At 38.0% G+C, this 15,502-nt stretch overlaps 1 protein-coding gene across 12 annotated transcripts in view; it reads right to left on the minus strand.

Moving 5' to 3' along the window:
- The window catches only part of WDSUB1 (WD repeat, sterile alpha motif and U-box domain containing 1), a 33,091-nt gene that overhangs the window by 15,717 nt on the left and 1,872 nt on the right, over positions 1-15,502 (minus strand). For 5 of the 12 annotated variants that reach the window (XM_030016733.2, XM_041124108.1, XM_041124107.1 and 2 more), the window contains 5 exons: positions 12,074-12,495; positions 8,680-8,864; positions 4,287-4,379; positions 3,377-3,470; positions 1,137-1,170 (listed from right to left, as the gene is read on the minus strand). In XM_030016733.2, coding sequence (XP_029872593.1) covers positions 1,137-1,170; positions 3,377-3,470; positions 4,287-4,379; positions 8,680-8,864; positions 12,074-12,471 — 804 coding nt within the window. In that variant the 5' untranslated portion in view covers positions 12,472-12,495. Of the gene's footprint in view, positions 1-1,136; positions 1,171-3,376; positions 3,471-4,286; positions 4,380-6,697; positions 7,126-8,679; positions 8,865-10,448; positions 10,470-12,073; positions 12,496-14,528; positions 14,868-15,502 lie in introns of those variants that run through there. The other 7 variants (XM_030016735.2, XM_030016734.2, XM_030016732.2 and 4 more) reach the window with 6 other exon arrangements.

A 15,502-nucleotide genomic window follows, 5' to 3' on the forward strand; every position in this document is an offset into this window, starting at 1 on the left:
AAACAAATTCCTGAATTCTGCATAGTTTTAACTTACTATTTGAAAGATTTTACTTCTCATGAAAGATACTATTTCTTTGACAGGTAAATACAGACTGGAAAGATGAAGAGCAAAGTTATCCTGAACCACTAATTGATCTTTCAGCACTCCAGTTTTTAGAGCTGTCCATCATGAGGAAAGTGCCCTATTTTAGGTCAAAATCTCTCTTCCTCCCACAAAGGTTTATTGTTCCCACTTCTCCTCAACAGCTATAAAAGTCATTGTCCCATTTGGTAAAAACCTAAGGCTACAAAAGCTGACAAACAGTAGTAAGAAATACTTACACTGCGGTTTTCTGCATCTTTCAATTTTGGGGTTCCAAAAATCTCAGGGACTTTTTACATACCCGTCTAAGCTTCAAACTACTAAAATAACTGGGCCAAAAATTGGGAAGGTATCAAATCAGTGATTTTGATGAAAAAATTTAACTGTAATTGAAAAATTGTATCAGTACAATACTATGTGCAGAGAAAGCTGGAGAAGCTTAAAATTTGTTCATCCTTCCTTTTCAGCAAAATTACTATTAATACTACAAAGTGCTAAAGGTAAATACCACTTACAGGTGAACCATGAAGGATGAAATAACAGTGTTATAGAAAATGCCTAAACAATATTTTTTAAAGAAAAGACATTGTATTTAACATAAACATTTTCTTGAATTCTTTATTATGCTTCTATTTTATGTGCACTTTATATATAATTAACTAAAGAATTTCTATGATCACAATTCACGATTTTACGTCAAAAGCTACAGTACTTGCTTTGGAAGCTAAGATAGATTTAGGATAATAAAAAAATCCTACTTCAATATGAAGATAACATGTTAAGTATGGAATTCATTGAGTAATACTGTACTGTAAAGAAATCAAGTAACAAACCCCTCAAAGAAATGTAAATAAAAAGTGAGATCAATTCTCAAGAGACATTTTTCTTCAAACTCCTTCCCACCCTCCCACCCCCAAATGCACAGTCAATATTTTGGGTTTATATAGTTTCTATTCTTCAATATTTCTTTACATTGATAAGACACTGCAGAAGCAGCGCTGATATTTAAAGACAGCAATCCAATGAATGATCTTGCACTATGCTATACTTACAGTTTCATATATTATGACGCACTTGTCCACAGACCTTTTAAAGAAAACACATCGACATTAAAATGATGCAGAGAGGAAAAAGGGAACTATTTTTAATTAAGAAGAGGAAGAAAAAAAACCTTTTTCACAAACAAAATAAGAGCAAACAGATTTCTTAACACCACTTTATGAAAAGCTTAGTTAACTAATCCCTCCCCCATGCCCACCTTAAAACAACACTGATTAGCTCCACATCCAGCATGATGTAAAAAACAGTAGTTAAATACAAAAACTCTGCACTTCCATGAGAATTTCTGATGTGGAGGATTTGCATAATGCTTATGCAAACTGGCCCCCACTCCCACTGCTCCCCACTGTCTGTACCGCATCTACTTTATGCCTCTGCAAGCAGTATCTGTAAAGCAGAGACACAGATTCTGGCTATCCATGAGCTACTCCCAGCACTTGTATTTATTTTGGAAACCTTTACATCTGCAAACCAGGCTAGAGGAAGTAGTGCAATGCAATACATAAAATATAGTGGTGCAATGCAATCAATACATAAACTATTTCACGAAATACAAAATGCATAATATTTACCATGACAGCAGCGTTTCCTGAAAGACTTTATGGGATAGACATTTCCCTTAACAACAATATAAGTGGAAACAATCTGTATGTCTAATGGAAAATAAAATAACTCTAGATCACAAACATTCACAATGATCTTCAAATACTGAAAAAGACTCCCTTAAAAAGAATACAAAGTAAACTGTCAGAGCAAGCTATTGTCTCCTGGGGTTTGTATAGTTTTAAGTTTATTTGCTGGCTATTGTAGTCTTTCCTTCTTCCTTTGCAAGACATCAGTTTTTCCGTTTCAGTTTAGAAAGTCTTCATTAAAAAGACAACTAATATTTAGAGTTGAATCGTTTTGTTATTTAAAGTTGCTACTTAAACAGTTTAGAAGTGATTAAGTACTTTTCATGAGCAGTGCAGAATGAAAGCATACAGTCATTAATATTCATAAAACCATAAATGATTACATCTCCCTCATTTATAATTTCTTCTTTCAATAGCTTGATCCCTGAGGAAATCCACTAGTAACCCAGCTGCCAGTTTATCTTCATGCTGCTGATCACCAACAACCATTTGAGCCTGGCAGTCCCATCATTTTTCCACACAACTTACATCCACTTTTCTGGTCTGTATCTCCCCAATTTGGCTGTAAGACTACATTGGGAGACCACATCAAAAGCCTTGCTAAAGCTGAGGTGTAAAATGACACTGCTCTCCCCGTGTTTACACAGCCAACCTTCTCATCACAGAAGGCAGTCAGGTTGGTCAGGCTCAATTTGCCCTTGTTCAATTCCTGCTGCTTTCCCCAAACATGTTGTGCTTGGAAATGGCTTCCAATCCCACTGGAAGGATTTGCTCCATAACCTTCCCAGAGAGTGGAGTTAGGCTGACTGGCCTGTACTTCCCTGGATCCTCCACCTTGCCCTGCTTGGAGGTTAAGTGCGACATTTGCATCCTTTCAGTTATCAGGAATCTTCCCATCACTCCCCTGGGTCTTTCAAACATAATAGAGTGACCTTGCAAGGATACTACCAACTCCCTTACCGCCCTCTAACAAAGACTAATAATACTAGTCTTTAACTGATGGTGCCTGATTAATTTGGGGGTCTTAACCATTATTCTGTATAGGGCTGACATCAACAACACAGGTCTACAGTTATCTCAGTCATGCACTTTTTATTGAAAAAAGGCTTATGTTGCCACACTCTGGGTGTGGATCAGTGAGGGAAGTTTTAATTTCAACCAAATCTATCAAAGACAAAAATCTCAAGGTATTTAACTTTCTAAAAAAGCTCCCGAAAGCCAGTGAGTGAGTGAGAAGGAAATCCTAAATGGTGTCCCAAAGAGATGGTAAGACTGCAATGTAGATTTGTATTTTTAACAGAAGCTAGAGTATCCACATGAAAGCCTCATAAATGCCCCAAAACCAGGAAATCATGAATCTCATTACAATACTCAAGAGAACAGAGCTTGCAACATGCTAAATTTCAAATTCAATCACCCACAAGACACAGACCAATTGGAAAGACACTTCAATAGTTTTGGAGGTCACAGAACTTTTCCTTAATTACTGGAAATATATTTTGAAATCTCCAACTCTTTTGAACTTTCTGTTTTACAATACTGAAGCATGAACCTGGACAGCCATCTGTGTGAAATTTAAACAAGTAAAAGATACTGCTTACCCTGAAACTAACATCTGCCCATCATAAGAAAATGCACAAGCCAGAACTGGGGCAGAATGTCCATTCAATGTGCATTTATATTTCAATTCAACACCTAAAAATACAAAAAATAAATTATTACATATGGACATATTTGACAAGGTATAAGACAAGCTGCTTTCAGAAGCTTAAAGCTGCACCAAAGATCTGACTGTGTGACATACTGTCTACAAAAAAGGGGATAAAAGATCACGGAGACAACTTAATTTTAACATCTCTGACTTCCTCACTTTGTAGTCTTAGTATGTCTAACAGTGTTTTAGATAATAAAATGTGTATCTGTACACACAGTATTAATCATTACAGACTTCTATATAAAAGACATTGCAAAAAAAATACCCACTGAAGATGCTTTTTGCCATCCGCCTAGTCTCTACATAGCAGTCACACATCTACTGCAGTTTTAGCAGGAGCCAACACTGTTTTCATTTCTCCAGCTCTTGCTCAAGGGCTAAGATGTACTGAAAGATGAAAGGAAACCTCTCCCTGGCCTAGTAGATTAAGAGGTTTCAACCTATCAACCTGCTGAAAGGCCACAGTAGAAACGTTACTGGTTACCAAAAGATAAAAATGCTAATTAAAACCAAGTGTTTATCATAACATTAAGTTTGACGGAACTGGGGGAATTTTATTTTTTTTAAATCTTAACTTTTACAATTATTGATAAATAGATCACTAAAGAAAATTTACAGGGCCCAATGTCACAAAGTGCTGCAGGCCTTAGCTGCTCTCCTGCTAAACAATTAAAAAACTTTAAACTTGTGGTTAGTTTGGCTGTGAATCCATGACAGCAGTATAAATCTGACGTTAGATGTAAATTGTCACTAAAGACTTAAGACATTGGAATATGAAAAAAACACACTATACACACCTAAGAAATCTGCAAACAAAATAAGCCAGAGTTTGATCTGATTATCTTGACCACAAGAAGCCATCTGGAAGTATCTGCATCCATGTTCACCATCTGATAAAATTCGAATATATTAATGGGAATCAGAAGCACTGAAAATAACAGCATATCAGTAAACTACATCAGCATTCTTACACTGGAATTTGGTAAATTTCCTTAATCTCAGTACTACATTTAAAAAGCGCTAATAAAAATAATTGCAGAAGTTGTAAAACCATGTACAAGTAAGAAATAAGTGTCACTGTTACACTGTTTCCTGAACAAGTACATCAAGACCAGAACTGGGCTCCTATTTTTTTTCATGATGGTAAATGTTTGGTTCTTCTATCTACCGAGTGCAACAATATAGTCTTTTAACCTAAATTACATGATTATATCCGTTTCTTCTACAGTTCAGTAGTTCTCAAACTTAACCACATACGCATGTACAAAATTTGAGAGTATCTGACAGGCTATTTTCATAATTTTAAATGCTCAACTTTTCATTTTTATAAACTAAGTGATGTTTCATGACTGCAGTCCAGCCAACCACTCGAGAAATACTGCATTAAAGATGAAATACAAAAGTAACAGTTTCATGGCTTTCCCCTCTCTATTCAGTGGACATGAACATTTCTGAATTATCATGTTCCATTCTAAATGTGTTTTTTCAGCCCATTATAAATTTTTTATTATTAAGTCCTGTGACAAATTATTTCTGCTCTTCTACTCCACTGAGCTGGCATACCAGCCTGACACAAGTCAACATAACAATCCTTCAGTGGCTTTACCTCTGCCAGTTCCAAGTCTTAGAATTCCTACAAGAATCACCAGGATTAAGGCTGGAAATCAGAAAACTGCAACAGACATTTTAAGAGCTCATCTTACCAGCTCTGTAGTTACCAGAGATGTCAAAATATTTACTGTCAAGTGTCTTACAAAATAACCCCAGTGATTTTATCTCCATTCTTCCACCACATAAAGTATATTTGAATTTCATATGGTTATCACAATAAAACCCTTGTATACATACAGCTGTTTGTTCACAGGAACAATCAGAGCTACTATGACTGTGGCAAATCTTAGGACTTGTTAAACATTAAAGCATCAAAGTGCATCACTTTTGCTAGGATTTTACAGTGTAAGACTTGGGTCTTACAGACCGATGAGTAGCATGCATTAGCTATCATGTCGTAAAAACACATGTTTCTTGGTAACTCGGAACATGTTACTTGGAAACTGGGTAAGAATTCTGTCATGATACACAGAATTCGATGTTATTTTACAAGTTACCAACTTGTTAATGGGATATTACAGTGTTGCACATGCAGAGCTCTTTGGGATAACTCAGAGGAGGACTACACTGTCTTCCACTGAGGTTCACTAGAAAATTTTAGCAAGATACACCAATTTTCTACCAGTATCGCTAGGTAATTTCACTGAAGTTTACTTATTCAGGAGGAGGGCAGCACTGAAACTTCGCGGTTGGACAGGAAAGCCCACACAGCATTACAACTGCTCTAGATCTGACGAGCTTCTACGCAACTGTGAATCCACTTTAAAAGTAGGAGAATCATCTGTTACAAATAGTCTAAAGCACAAAGAACCGATCAGAAACTCTGGTTCTAATTTTGCTCTGAATTAAGTAGGTAAAGAGTCTCAATCTAAAACCAGCTGTAATTTTACTGGATAAGCTCTACTTCTACGGATTTTGTAATGTGTTAAACCTGCCAATAATCCCAGAAGTTTCAATCCTTGGTGATTAAACAGCAACACACAAAAAGGAAAAATGTTGACTTTCAATAACATATGGCTTAAATAAAATTAAGAATGACCATAAATCAGCTAAAAAAATCCACGGTGTAGGAAATACTTGCTTTCTTGCCTATTTCTCTCTATCTTGGCAGAAGGCTGAAGGGTTGGTAACATACTTTTTTTTAAACCAAAAGTAAAATCTCAACAGGAAATAGTGTAGTGGAAATTACACTCTGATCTGTTTCAGCTTCAACGTGTTCCTTTGCCCTCAGATGCAACTCTTAGTTCACGATGGAGTTGTTTGTGTAGTATTTTCACCAAGAAAGATCCATTGGTGTTATTTAAAGATTAATCCCCTTTCTGTTGTGACAGATTAATTCAGTGCTGTCCCAACACCTTTCAGTGGACACACATTTGATTCATTTGATATTGTCAGTCACTAATTCTCTGTACTGCAGTATATGCTCACATCCTACTTCCTCAGCTTTCTCCTGCTTCTGTCCTGCTTTTTTCCCTGCTGCTTCTGCTTTCTTCCTGCTCTGTACCACCTTAGACAAGGTGGTACCCAGACAGGAGAACTTATTGCTATGTTTAGCACTAAAAGATGCAAGTGGCCGCTCAGTTATAATTTTTGGTACCTTTGAAAGAGCAGCTCATGTACTCTGAAGACAGAAGCCTCCATATCTTTACAGAGACCACTTTGTCTCCATTGTAGATCCGGAAAGCACAGAAGTATTCCTACAAGGTTGTTAAGACAAGTTACAGCATTACTTCTGAAATCTGATGATGCTCCTGCCCAATTTCCCAACCTCCATCAAAAGCAGATGACTATGTGATTTTCTAACTATTTATTGAACACTTTCACCTGACAAAAATTTATACAAATTAACCTTCCAGCTTTTCAGACTCTTATATTCAGAATGTCCAATATTTGGTTGTTTGGCTATGACACTTTCCTGTACTGCAATTAACTTCTACCAGGATATTTCAAATAGAACTTCTTGTTTCTGCAGAAGTTTCTTCCTACTGTACAAGCTATGTAAGCTTAAGACATGCAACTCTTCAGTATTCCCACAAAGTTATACAAAAAGTCTGTGTCGTGACATAATTGTACTGGTTTGGGCTGGGATAGTAGCTCCTATGGTGCTGTACTTTGTATTTGTGACCAAAGCAGTGTTGGTAGGAGAGGGATGTGTTAGATGTGTTAGAAGCTGAGCGGTGCTTGCACAGCGCCAAGGGCTGTTCTGCTCCTCACCTTGCCCTGCCAGCCAGCAGGCTGGGGATGCACAAGGAGCTCGGGGGGGGGCACAGCCGGGACAGCTGACCCCAACTGACCCAAGGGTTATCCCGTACCACATGGCATCCCACTCAGCAATAAAAGCCGGGGGAAGAAGGGAGGACATTTGAAGTTACAGCATTTGCCTTTCCAAGCCACCGTTATGCACAATGAATCCCTGCTTTCCTGGAAATGGCTGAACACCTGCTTCCCTATGGGAAGCGGTGAATGAATTCCTTCTTTTGCTTTGCTTGCACATGCAGCTTTTGCTTTCTCTATTAAACTGTCTTTATCTCAAACCATGAGTTTCCGCACTTTTACCCTTCGATTCTCTCCCCATCCCACTGAGAGGGGAGTGAACGAGCAGCTGCAGGGGGCTGAGCTGCCCACCAGGGTTAAAATACAACAATAATTTTAAAAGCCTGTACACACAAATGCAAAGCTTTCCCTAAGATAGCTGGAAGTTTAAATATGCAATTTTCAGTATACATGTTTTTGCATATAGAGAAACCTAGGTTCTAATTATTTTAGTTCCACAGAAAGCCTTACAAACGTGAAATAAATGAAAACTGAACATAACATACAATGCAGCCTTGAGAAGGACCTACACTATGCATGCCTTATGTTTTTGATCTCAATACCCAAATACATACAAGAATATCAGATTTCATTCTCAAAATAAAAAAAAATTAAGTTCTTGCCCATCACAACCATGAAGAAACACATAATGACAAAACTGAACTGCAACTTACGCACTGAGGTCAGCTAAAACAGCTGTAAAACATCTGAACAGTACCACATCTTAGTGGGACACATGAAATTCTGGGCTCATTGCTCCCCCAAATTTCTCCAACTGAGAAAGTCAGGTGCAGGAAAACAATCTATCTATTCACATCCCACAGCCCAAGCATTCAGTTTATTAGGAGTACAGTTCTCTGCATTGCTTTAATCTGGTCCTGCTCCTTGGGGAAGCAAAGTATGAAAGAGTAAAGTGGGAATGGTAAACAAGCACTGCATCTTCTAACACCCTTGTTAGCCCCAGGAGATAGGCTTCACTTACAGACACTGCCCAAACATTTTCCAAAATTCTGACAGGATAATTAACTACTGAAAGCTATCATAAGCATGCTTATCACCTTGTTTGTTGACCTAGTATATTCCTTGTCATCAACCTGACCACAACTTTCACTTAAGAATATTCAGAATATTCTAAAACATCAGCTCTTCCCAATGTCATTTGTTATCTTGAGCAGTGATGACAAAAACAATATGAAAACAAGAGCTAGAGAGAAATAAAGCAACTCTTTTTTCCATGTTCCTCCCCTGACAAGTCAAGTAACTAACCAGAAATTGGCTGCGAAGAAATATCGCAGCAGGTAACGCCAAGATCATGTGCTTTTTCATTATACAGGCATCTCATTTTATCATCCCAAAAGGTTAAATCACCACACGAAGATCCAGTGACAAAGAAATTTCCATTAGGAGAAAATGCACAGGCCACCAAAGAACCATCTTTAACATTCCCAGATCTGAAAAGCAAAAGTACACAGGATTTCAATTTAGAATAAGTAATGTTCTGAAGAAGTGATCTCTCAAATGCAATCTGATACAATAAGCCAAAGTGTTCTGAGTTTTGCACTTTGAAACTTGGTAACAGAAGGGAGAGAAACTCACACCAACTGTGGAAAGAGATGCAAAATAAGCATAGCTGCAGGAACGAGGACCTGATCTTTGACTGCAGGAGGAAAAATGTGAGATGGCTCCCCAAGGTAATAATTTTAACTGAGTGATAAAATAATTTTCAAACTAAAGACAATCTGCATGGACTTACCATTTGAAAGGCACAATGCACTGTTAAAATTCTATGGCAGGATAGATTTTAAAAGTCAAAGATAAATACACAACTATCATAACTCAGGTTTACATGTATACAAATGGGGAAAGAGAGACTCCCACAATTTGTTCTGTTCTGTTTTTAAAGACAAAACAGAACACCTACTAACCCATATGATAAGCTGTAGCTGAGTAGAATACTTTGTGATTTAAGATAAAGGGTTAATTTTGGACTACTCATACACAAGAGAAAGCAATGTGAAAAAAATGACTTTTGTATTTTAACTAAGTCAGCCAAAGCACGTTATAAAACTGATCTTAGAAGAAAATTCCTAGCAGATACGGAAGTATGGTCAATCCTTGGGAAGGAAGTGGGGTCAACCTAACATCCTTTAGGTTATCTGATAGTAACCTAAAGTCAACTGAAAGTGTCTCACTCCTTTTAATGGACACTAGATGCGGCCCAGCATGCATAGTTGAATCTTTAAGTGCAAGAGAAAAATCACAGCCATAAGCAACAGTCATAGAGCAAGAAACGTCAGTTTTATTCACTCTGTCGTTGTATTTTGTAGAACAGCTGCTCATTCTCTTTTGCTGATAGAAATTTTATTTACCGCCAGAGGTGTCAAACTTAATGCCACAGAAGAGAAGTCAATAAACTCTCCTGTAAGTCTCTCTAATCAGACCCAGACCTTCAAAAAATCACTGACTCCCTTAATTCTATCATTAAGAATACTATCAAATACACTACAGTGCTTCCCATTTTTATATGTACAATTCTTTTTCCTTAGTGCAGCTTTTAAAACTTTCCTTCTTTCACACAAAAAGCTGCAGATTCTGCTCTGAAAATGTAACAGTAAAATAAATAGTACTATACATGTTCAGAGAATGCATTGAAGACTTTCAGGCCAGATATCAGTATCATAACTACTGAACAGGAAATACCGAACACTTTAAGAAATACACATAAATTAACTTGCTTTCATGTTGTTCGTATACATCATAGAGATGTTCTAAATAGCCATCTTACTTCACAATTTGAACGGGCAGTCAATTACAACAGTTGAGCTGATAAGAAGTAACTGGATACCTTTGTTTTAATTACCATCCATATATTTAGTCAAATGACATAACAGCATGGTAAAAGGTGTTCTCTTTTTTTAGCATCTACACAATCAACTTGCAAACGAAACAGCAGACCACAGACTGACATTAGATGGTTAACTAAAATCCTCTGACATAATTTTTAAGTACCTTGATCATTTCTAAGTAATATTGATCTCAGCTTTAAGAAAATGAAACAGGTGCACTTTTCTATCTGCAATTACAAATGACAATAATAATAAAAAAAATTAATCGGCTGAAAATATATATACACACACATCCCAAAATATATACAGTTAAAGTTAAGCTGACTACTGTTGGCATGTTAACACTTTGAAATGAAATTTAAAAGTGAAGTGAAGGGGATGGGACTGTTCAAGTTCTTTCTTGTTTCTTGACAATGGAGACACCGAAGTAGAATAATTTCTGCTTAAAACAACAATATAGTCTCTACATATTATACATCCACCATTCAACTAAGAAGAAATTAAGGATGTAGGTCTAAAATATGCATCACTGCATATATTAATAGCATATACTTTTAAGGAATGACTTTTTAGTATTTCTGGGTTTTCCCCCATCAGTAACAAGTATTCTGAATTAAAAAAAAGAACCTCCTCACTAGTAATACCTCAAAATAGATAAACCCTTAGACTTCAGAATACTAATTCCTAATTTTTCTTAAAGGGAAAACTAAGAAAAAATACGTAACAATACCTATTTATTCTCAGAAAACAAAACAACCATTTCAGTGTTTCTGTATGCATTACAAACAACAAGGTGGCAAAAATCTATTAGAATTCTGTTTATGGACACGATTTCAGATAACTAAAATCAATCATTTTGAAAAATTTTACAGTTCCCATCTAAATCACTGCTGTGGAAGGCAAAGGTAGAGAGGCCACAAAAGCAGTAACATGCTTGACAGGGGATTACCAAAACCAAACAAGTTTGGCTTTCAGAAATGCCAGCTCCCTCATCCCAAGTGAAACATCTCATCAATTCTCTCAAATTCTTACTTCTTTCCTAACTTTAGGGAGATGTTGTGTAATTACTGCTCTAAAACCTAAATAATGTCTTGCCTAAGTATAGATTACAACTGGCCTGAAGACTTTACTGAAATATAGATGTGTAGAAGAGGACTTTGAAGATCACTTTAAGGTTCATGCCTTTCACTGTGCAACACCACTAAAAATGCTCATCTGCTTTGTTTCAAATGTTTATTTGAACAGTCCTTTCTGTCACCGTTATGTCTTAAACTGTATGGTTTCAGGCTACATCAATAGTTTACAAACTCTTTGATTGCTGGGTTACTATCAAGATTCTAAGACCTTCCTGGACTTCAAATAACCTTGTAATTAAATACTACTACGTATAATGCAGTGTAAGGCACACAGCACAGTCAGGCTCCACTAACTAACTGTATATTATGTATCATACTTTGTTGACCCACTGTTTAGAAACCGGATGCATGCAGTATGCAATGCATCCTGATTTCATGTTAAATCAATGAAAACACTTCCATAAACTTAAAAAAACCAGGATTTAGATGAAAGATAACAGTAAAAATTAAAGCTTCTCAAGTTTGCATTGTTTAACTTTAAAAAAAAAAGGAGGGGGGGACACTCAGCACTTCTCCCTCTCCTATTGATAATCTTTTGGTTTTCTAAATCCTATTCCTGTTTCTTTGTGATATCAATCAGTGGTGGAAGTCTGCAAGTCTTGTACACAGTACAGCATACTACTTAAATTATATTCTTGTCATGGTAAACAAGGCTGTCAAAAAATATTTGGCACTCACCTGTACAGTTTCAATGACTGCATGTTCCAAAGAACTACACTCCCATCCGCTGCCCCTGACACTAGATACGTGGACTCAGGAGAAAATCGGCAGACTCTAACAGGACTGCCACTGGGCTGCTCTAGCACTGCCAGCATCCGACCATTGCGAGTGTCCCAAACCACGGTAGTGCCATCTGTTGAACAAGAAGCTAAAACGTGTCCTGATGGAGAGAAGCAGCAGCAGTGGACAGCATATGTATGACCTTTTAAAGGCGAGTATGGAAGCTCAGTAAAGTTGTTTAAAGAATAAACACGAATTGTTTTGTCCAAGGAACAAGTAGCCAAGCACGATGATGAGAAGGCACAGTAGTTGACATCATCACTATGATCTGCTAAAGTGTGAATTAACGTCGCCATTTTATCTACTTTCAACAAAAATATCTGAAAAAAAGTTTAACAGTTAGTCTTATCTCTCCTATTTCATAAATGAAACATACCACCTTAACAAGACACACTCTCTAGGAAAAAAATAATAAATTCATTTGCAGAGGCAGATTTTTCATCTAAGCATTGTTTTATCTTCAACTTAAATCAGAGATTAATCACAGCAATGAGATGAGGGGTTTACGACTTGGTTAGGATTAACGTATCTAAACTTTTAATGTCAACTTGCAATTTTGCAGTACAACATGCAAGACTACATAGTAGCTACTTGGTCTTAGAGCAATGACAAAACAAGTTATTCTAGTTATTTCATTTACGCTAAGAAGTTCACTGTTCAAATTTGTTATTATTTGCATCTATACTAGACACAATGGAGTAAACGGACAGTGTAGAAGACAAAGCATTAATTAGGGTTGCACCAGGAATATAGAAGCATAGAATGGTTTGGGTTGGAAGGGACCTTTAGAGATCATCTAGTCCAACCCCCTGCCATGGGCAGGGACACCTTCCACTAGACCAGGTTGCTCAAAGCCCCATCCAACATTTCCAGGGGTGGGGCACCCACAGCTTCTCTGCTCCAGTGTCTCACCACCATCATAGTAAAGAATGTCTTCCTTACACCCAATCAAAATCTGCCCTCTTTCAGTTTAAAACCACTGCCCCTTGTCCGGTCACTGCAGGCCCTGCTAAAAAGTCTCTCTCCGTCTATCTTATGATCCCCCTTTATATACTGAAGGGCCGCATTCAGGTCTCCCCAGAGTCGAGTCTTCTCCAGGCTGAACAAACCCAATGCTCTCAGCCTTTCTTCACAGCAGAGGGGTTCCAGCCCCGTGACCATTTTTTTGGCCCTCCTCTGGACCTGCTCTAACAGGTCCATGTCTTGTACTGAGGACCCCAGAGCTGGACGCAGTGCTCCACGTGGCGTCTGATGAGACCCGAGCAGAGGGGCAGAATCACCTCCCTCAACCTGCTGGCCACGCTTCTTCTGATCCAACCCAAGATACGACTGGATTTCTGGGCTGCAAGCACACAGTGCCAGCTCACACCTCATTCTTCATCTACCAATATTCCCAAGTCCTTCTTCGCAGGGCTGGTCTCAATCCACTCATCCCCCATTCTGTACCGATACTGGGGATTGTCCTGACCCACGTCCACCCAGTGCAGGACCTTGCACTCGGCCTTTCTGAACTTCATGAGTTGGCCCACTCCTCAAGCCTGCCAAGCTCCCTCTGAATGGCATCCCTTCCCTCGAACGAATCAACTGCACCACTCAACTTGCTGTCACCTGCAAACTTGCCAAGGGTGTGCTCAATGCCACTGCCTGTGTCACGAGTGAAGACAGTAAATAGTACTGGTCGAAGTACGGACCCTTGAGGGACACCACTTGTTACTGGACATTGAGCCACTGATTGCGACTCTTTGGACACGGCCAGCCAGCCAACTCCTTATCCTTCTAACAGTCCATCCATCAAATCCATCTAATTTAGAGACAAGGATGTTGTCTGGTACCACGTTAAAGGCCTTACAGAAGTCTAGGTAGATGACATCAGTAGATCTTCCCTTGTCCACTGATGCAGTTACTCCATTATAGAAGGCCACCACCTTAGTATATTAGTAGTATACAATTACTAGATTATTATAGCAATAAATTTTTATTAAATATAATCTAAATGCAAAAAGCCTGGTAAGTTTACCTACCAATCTAGGATGAAAGTTAAAAGGTATCTTTGTGTTTGCTTTCAAACCATCCTGTCTTTAACTGAAAGTGTCATGTATCCACTTCCAAGCCATCCACATCAACAAAATTTTTTGTGAATGTATGGAATTAGCAGAAACATGTTTCATCACACCTATAAACCTGAGTCCAGGAATGAAATGCTAAATCGCTATCTGGGAGCAGGCCACAAAAGTATGCTAGGTCTGAAATACAAATCACAGAAAATTCCACTTAGTCTTTGTTTCCAAAGACTAACAGCTATTTTGAACTAATGGCTATGGGAAGCAAGCAAGAGCATAGAATAAAAGCTAACCTCAGGTATGGTCTGGGGATGTGACAGCTACTGATTTGCTGGGAAAGAGCCGCTGCATCTTCCTTTCTATTATCTTCCCTACTCTTGTGAAATCAAGTTATCTGTATCACCACAGGCTAGGTTCTACTTTTTCTTCCTGGAGAGATCTAGTTAGGTGACTAAGTGTGGGACCCCCGTCAGAGGAAGGAAAAGGTGATTTATTTCCTTACCCCTCCAATCTCCAAATATTAAAAAGAACATTTACATCCCCTCTCAGCAATGCCATGCCTCTGCTTACACAGCAACCAATGCAAAATGGCAGGCTTTGGAGTACTCGGTGCTGCAGAAGACTTACAAAGACTAAAAACATTATGACAGAAACATCAACTGACAGCTAGAGAAAACTTCAGTTCGGTGTGAGCACAGTGCTTTCCTTGTACTGCCAAGAAGCTCTGTCATTTTTATCTTCTGTATTCTTTAACATTTGTGTACTACAGTGCACAGAGGATGCAACCAGGATGAGGCCCCATTGTTTGGAACGTAACACAGAAAAAATGTAAGTCTTGTACTAACAAATGTACAAATTTACCTAAAAAGAAGCAAGTGGAGATAATAAAAACAGAATAACTGAGCATAGAATCAAGGGTTGCCTGTTCAGAATGTTTTACAGTAAAATGTAAACATTAGGAGAGTCCTACAGAAGCAAACAGTCAAAGATACTGTTCACTCTTTATTCGCCTTAATTCATTATTGTGAGATTCGTCCTCAACTATCCTTTGCTCTAACAGAATACAATTAGTATGGTATAGACCCAAGAGCAATGCTTCAGCTATACCAAGAGCACACAAAAAATAATCTTACACTTTTACATAAACACTTTCAACAACTACAACCACGTGTATTTAGCATTCTTTCTCTTCTTACAACTCCAAAACACTATGTTTGCATGTCATCACTGACCCCAAAAAAACTTAAACAGGAAGCAGTATCAAAAA

The sequence above is a fragment of the Aquila chrysaetos genome, chromosome 6 (genome assembly GCF_900496995.4).
Source record: "Aquila chrysaetos chrysaetos chromosome 6, bAquChr1.4, whole genome shotgun sequence".
In the NCBI taxonomy this organism is placed as follows: domain Eukaryota; kingdom Metazoa; phylum Chordata; class Aves; order Accipitriformes; family Accipitridae; genus Aquila; species Aquila chrysaetos.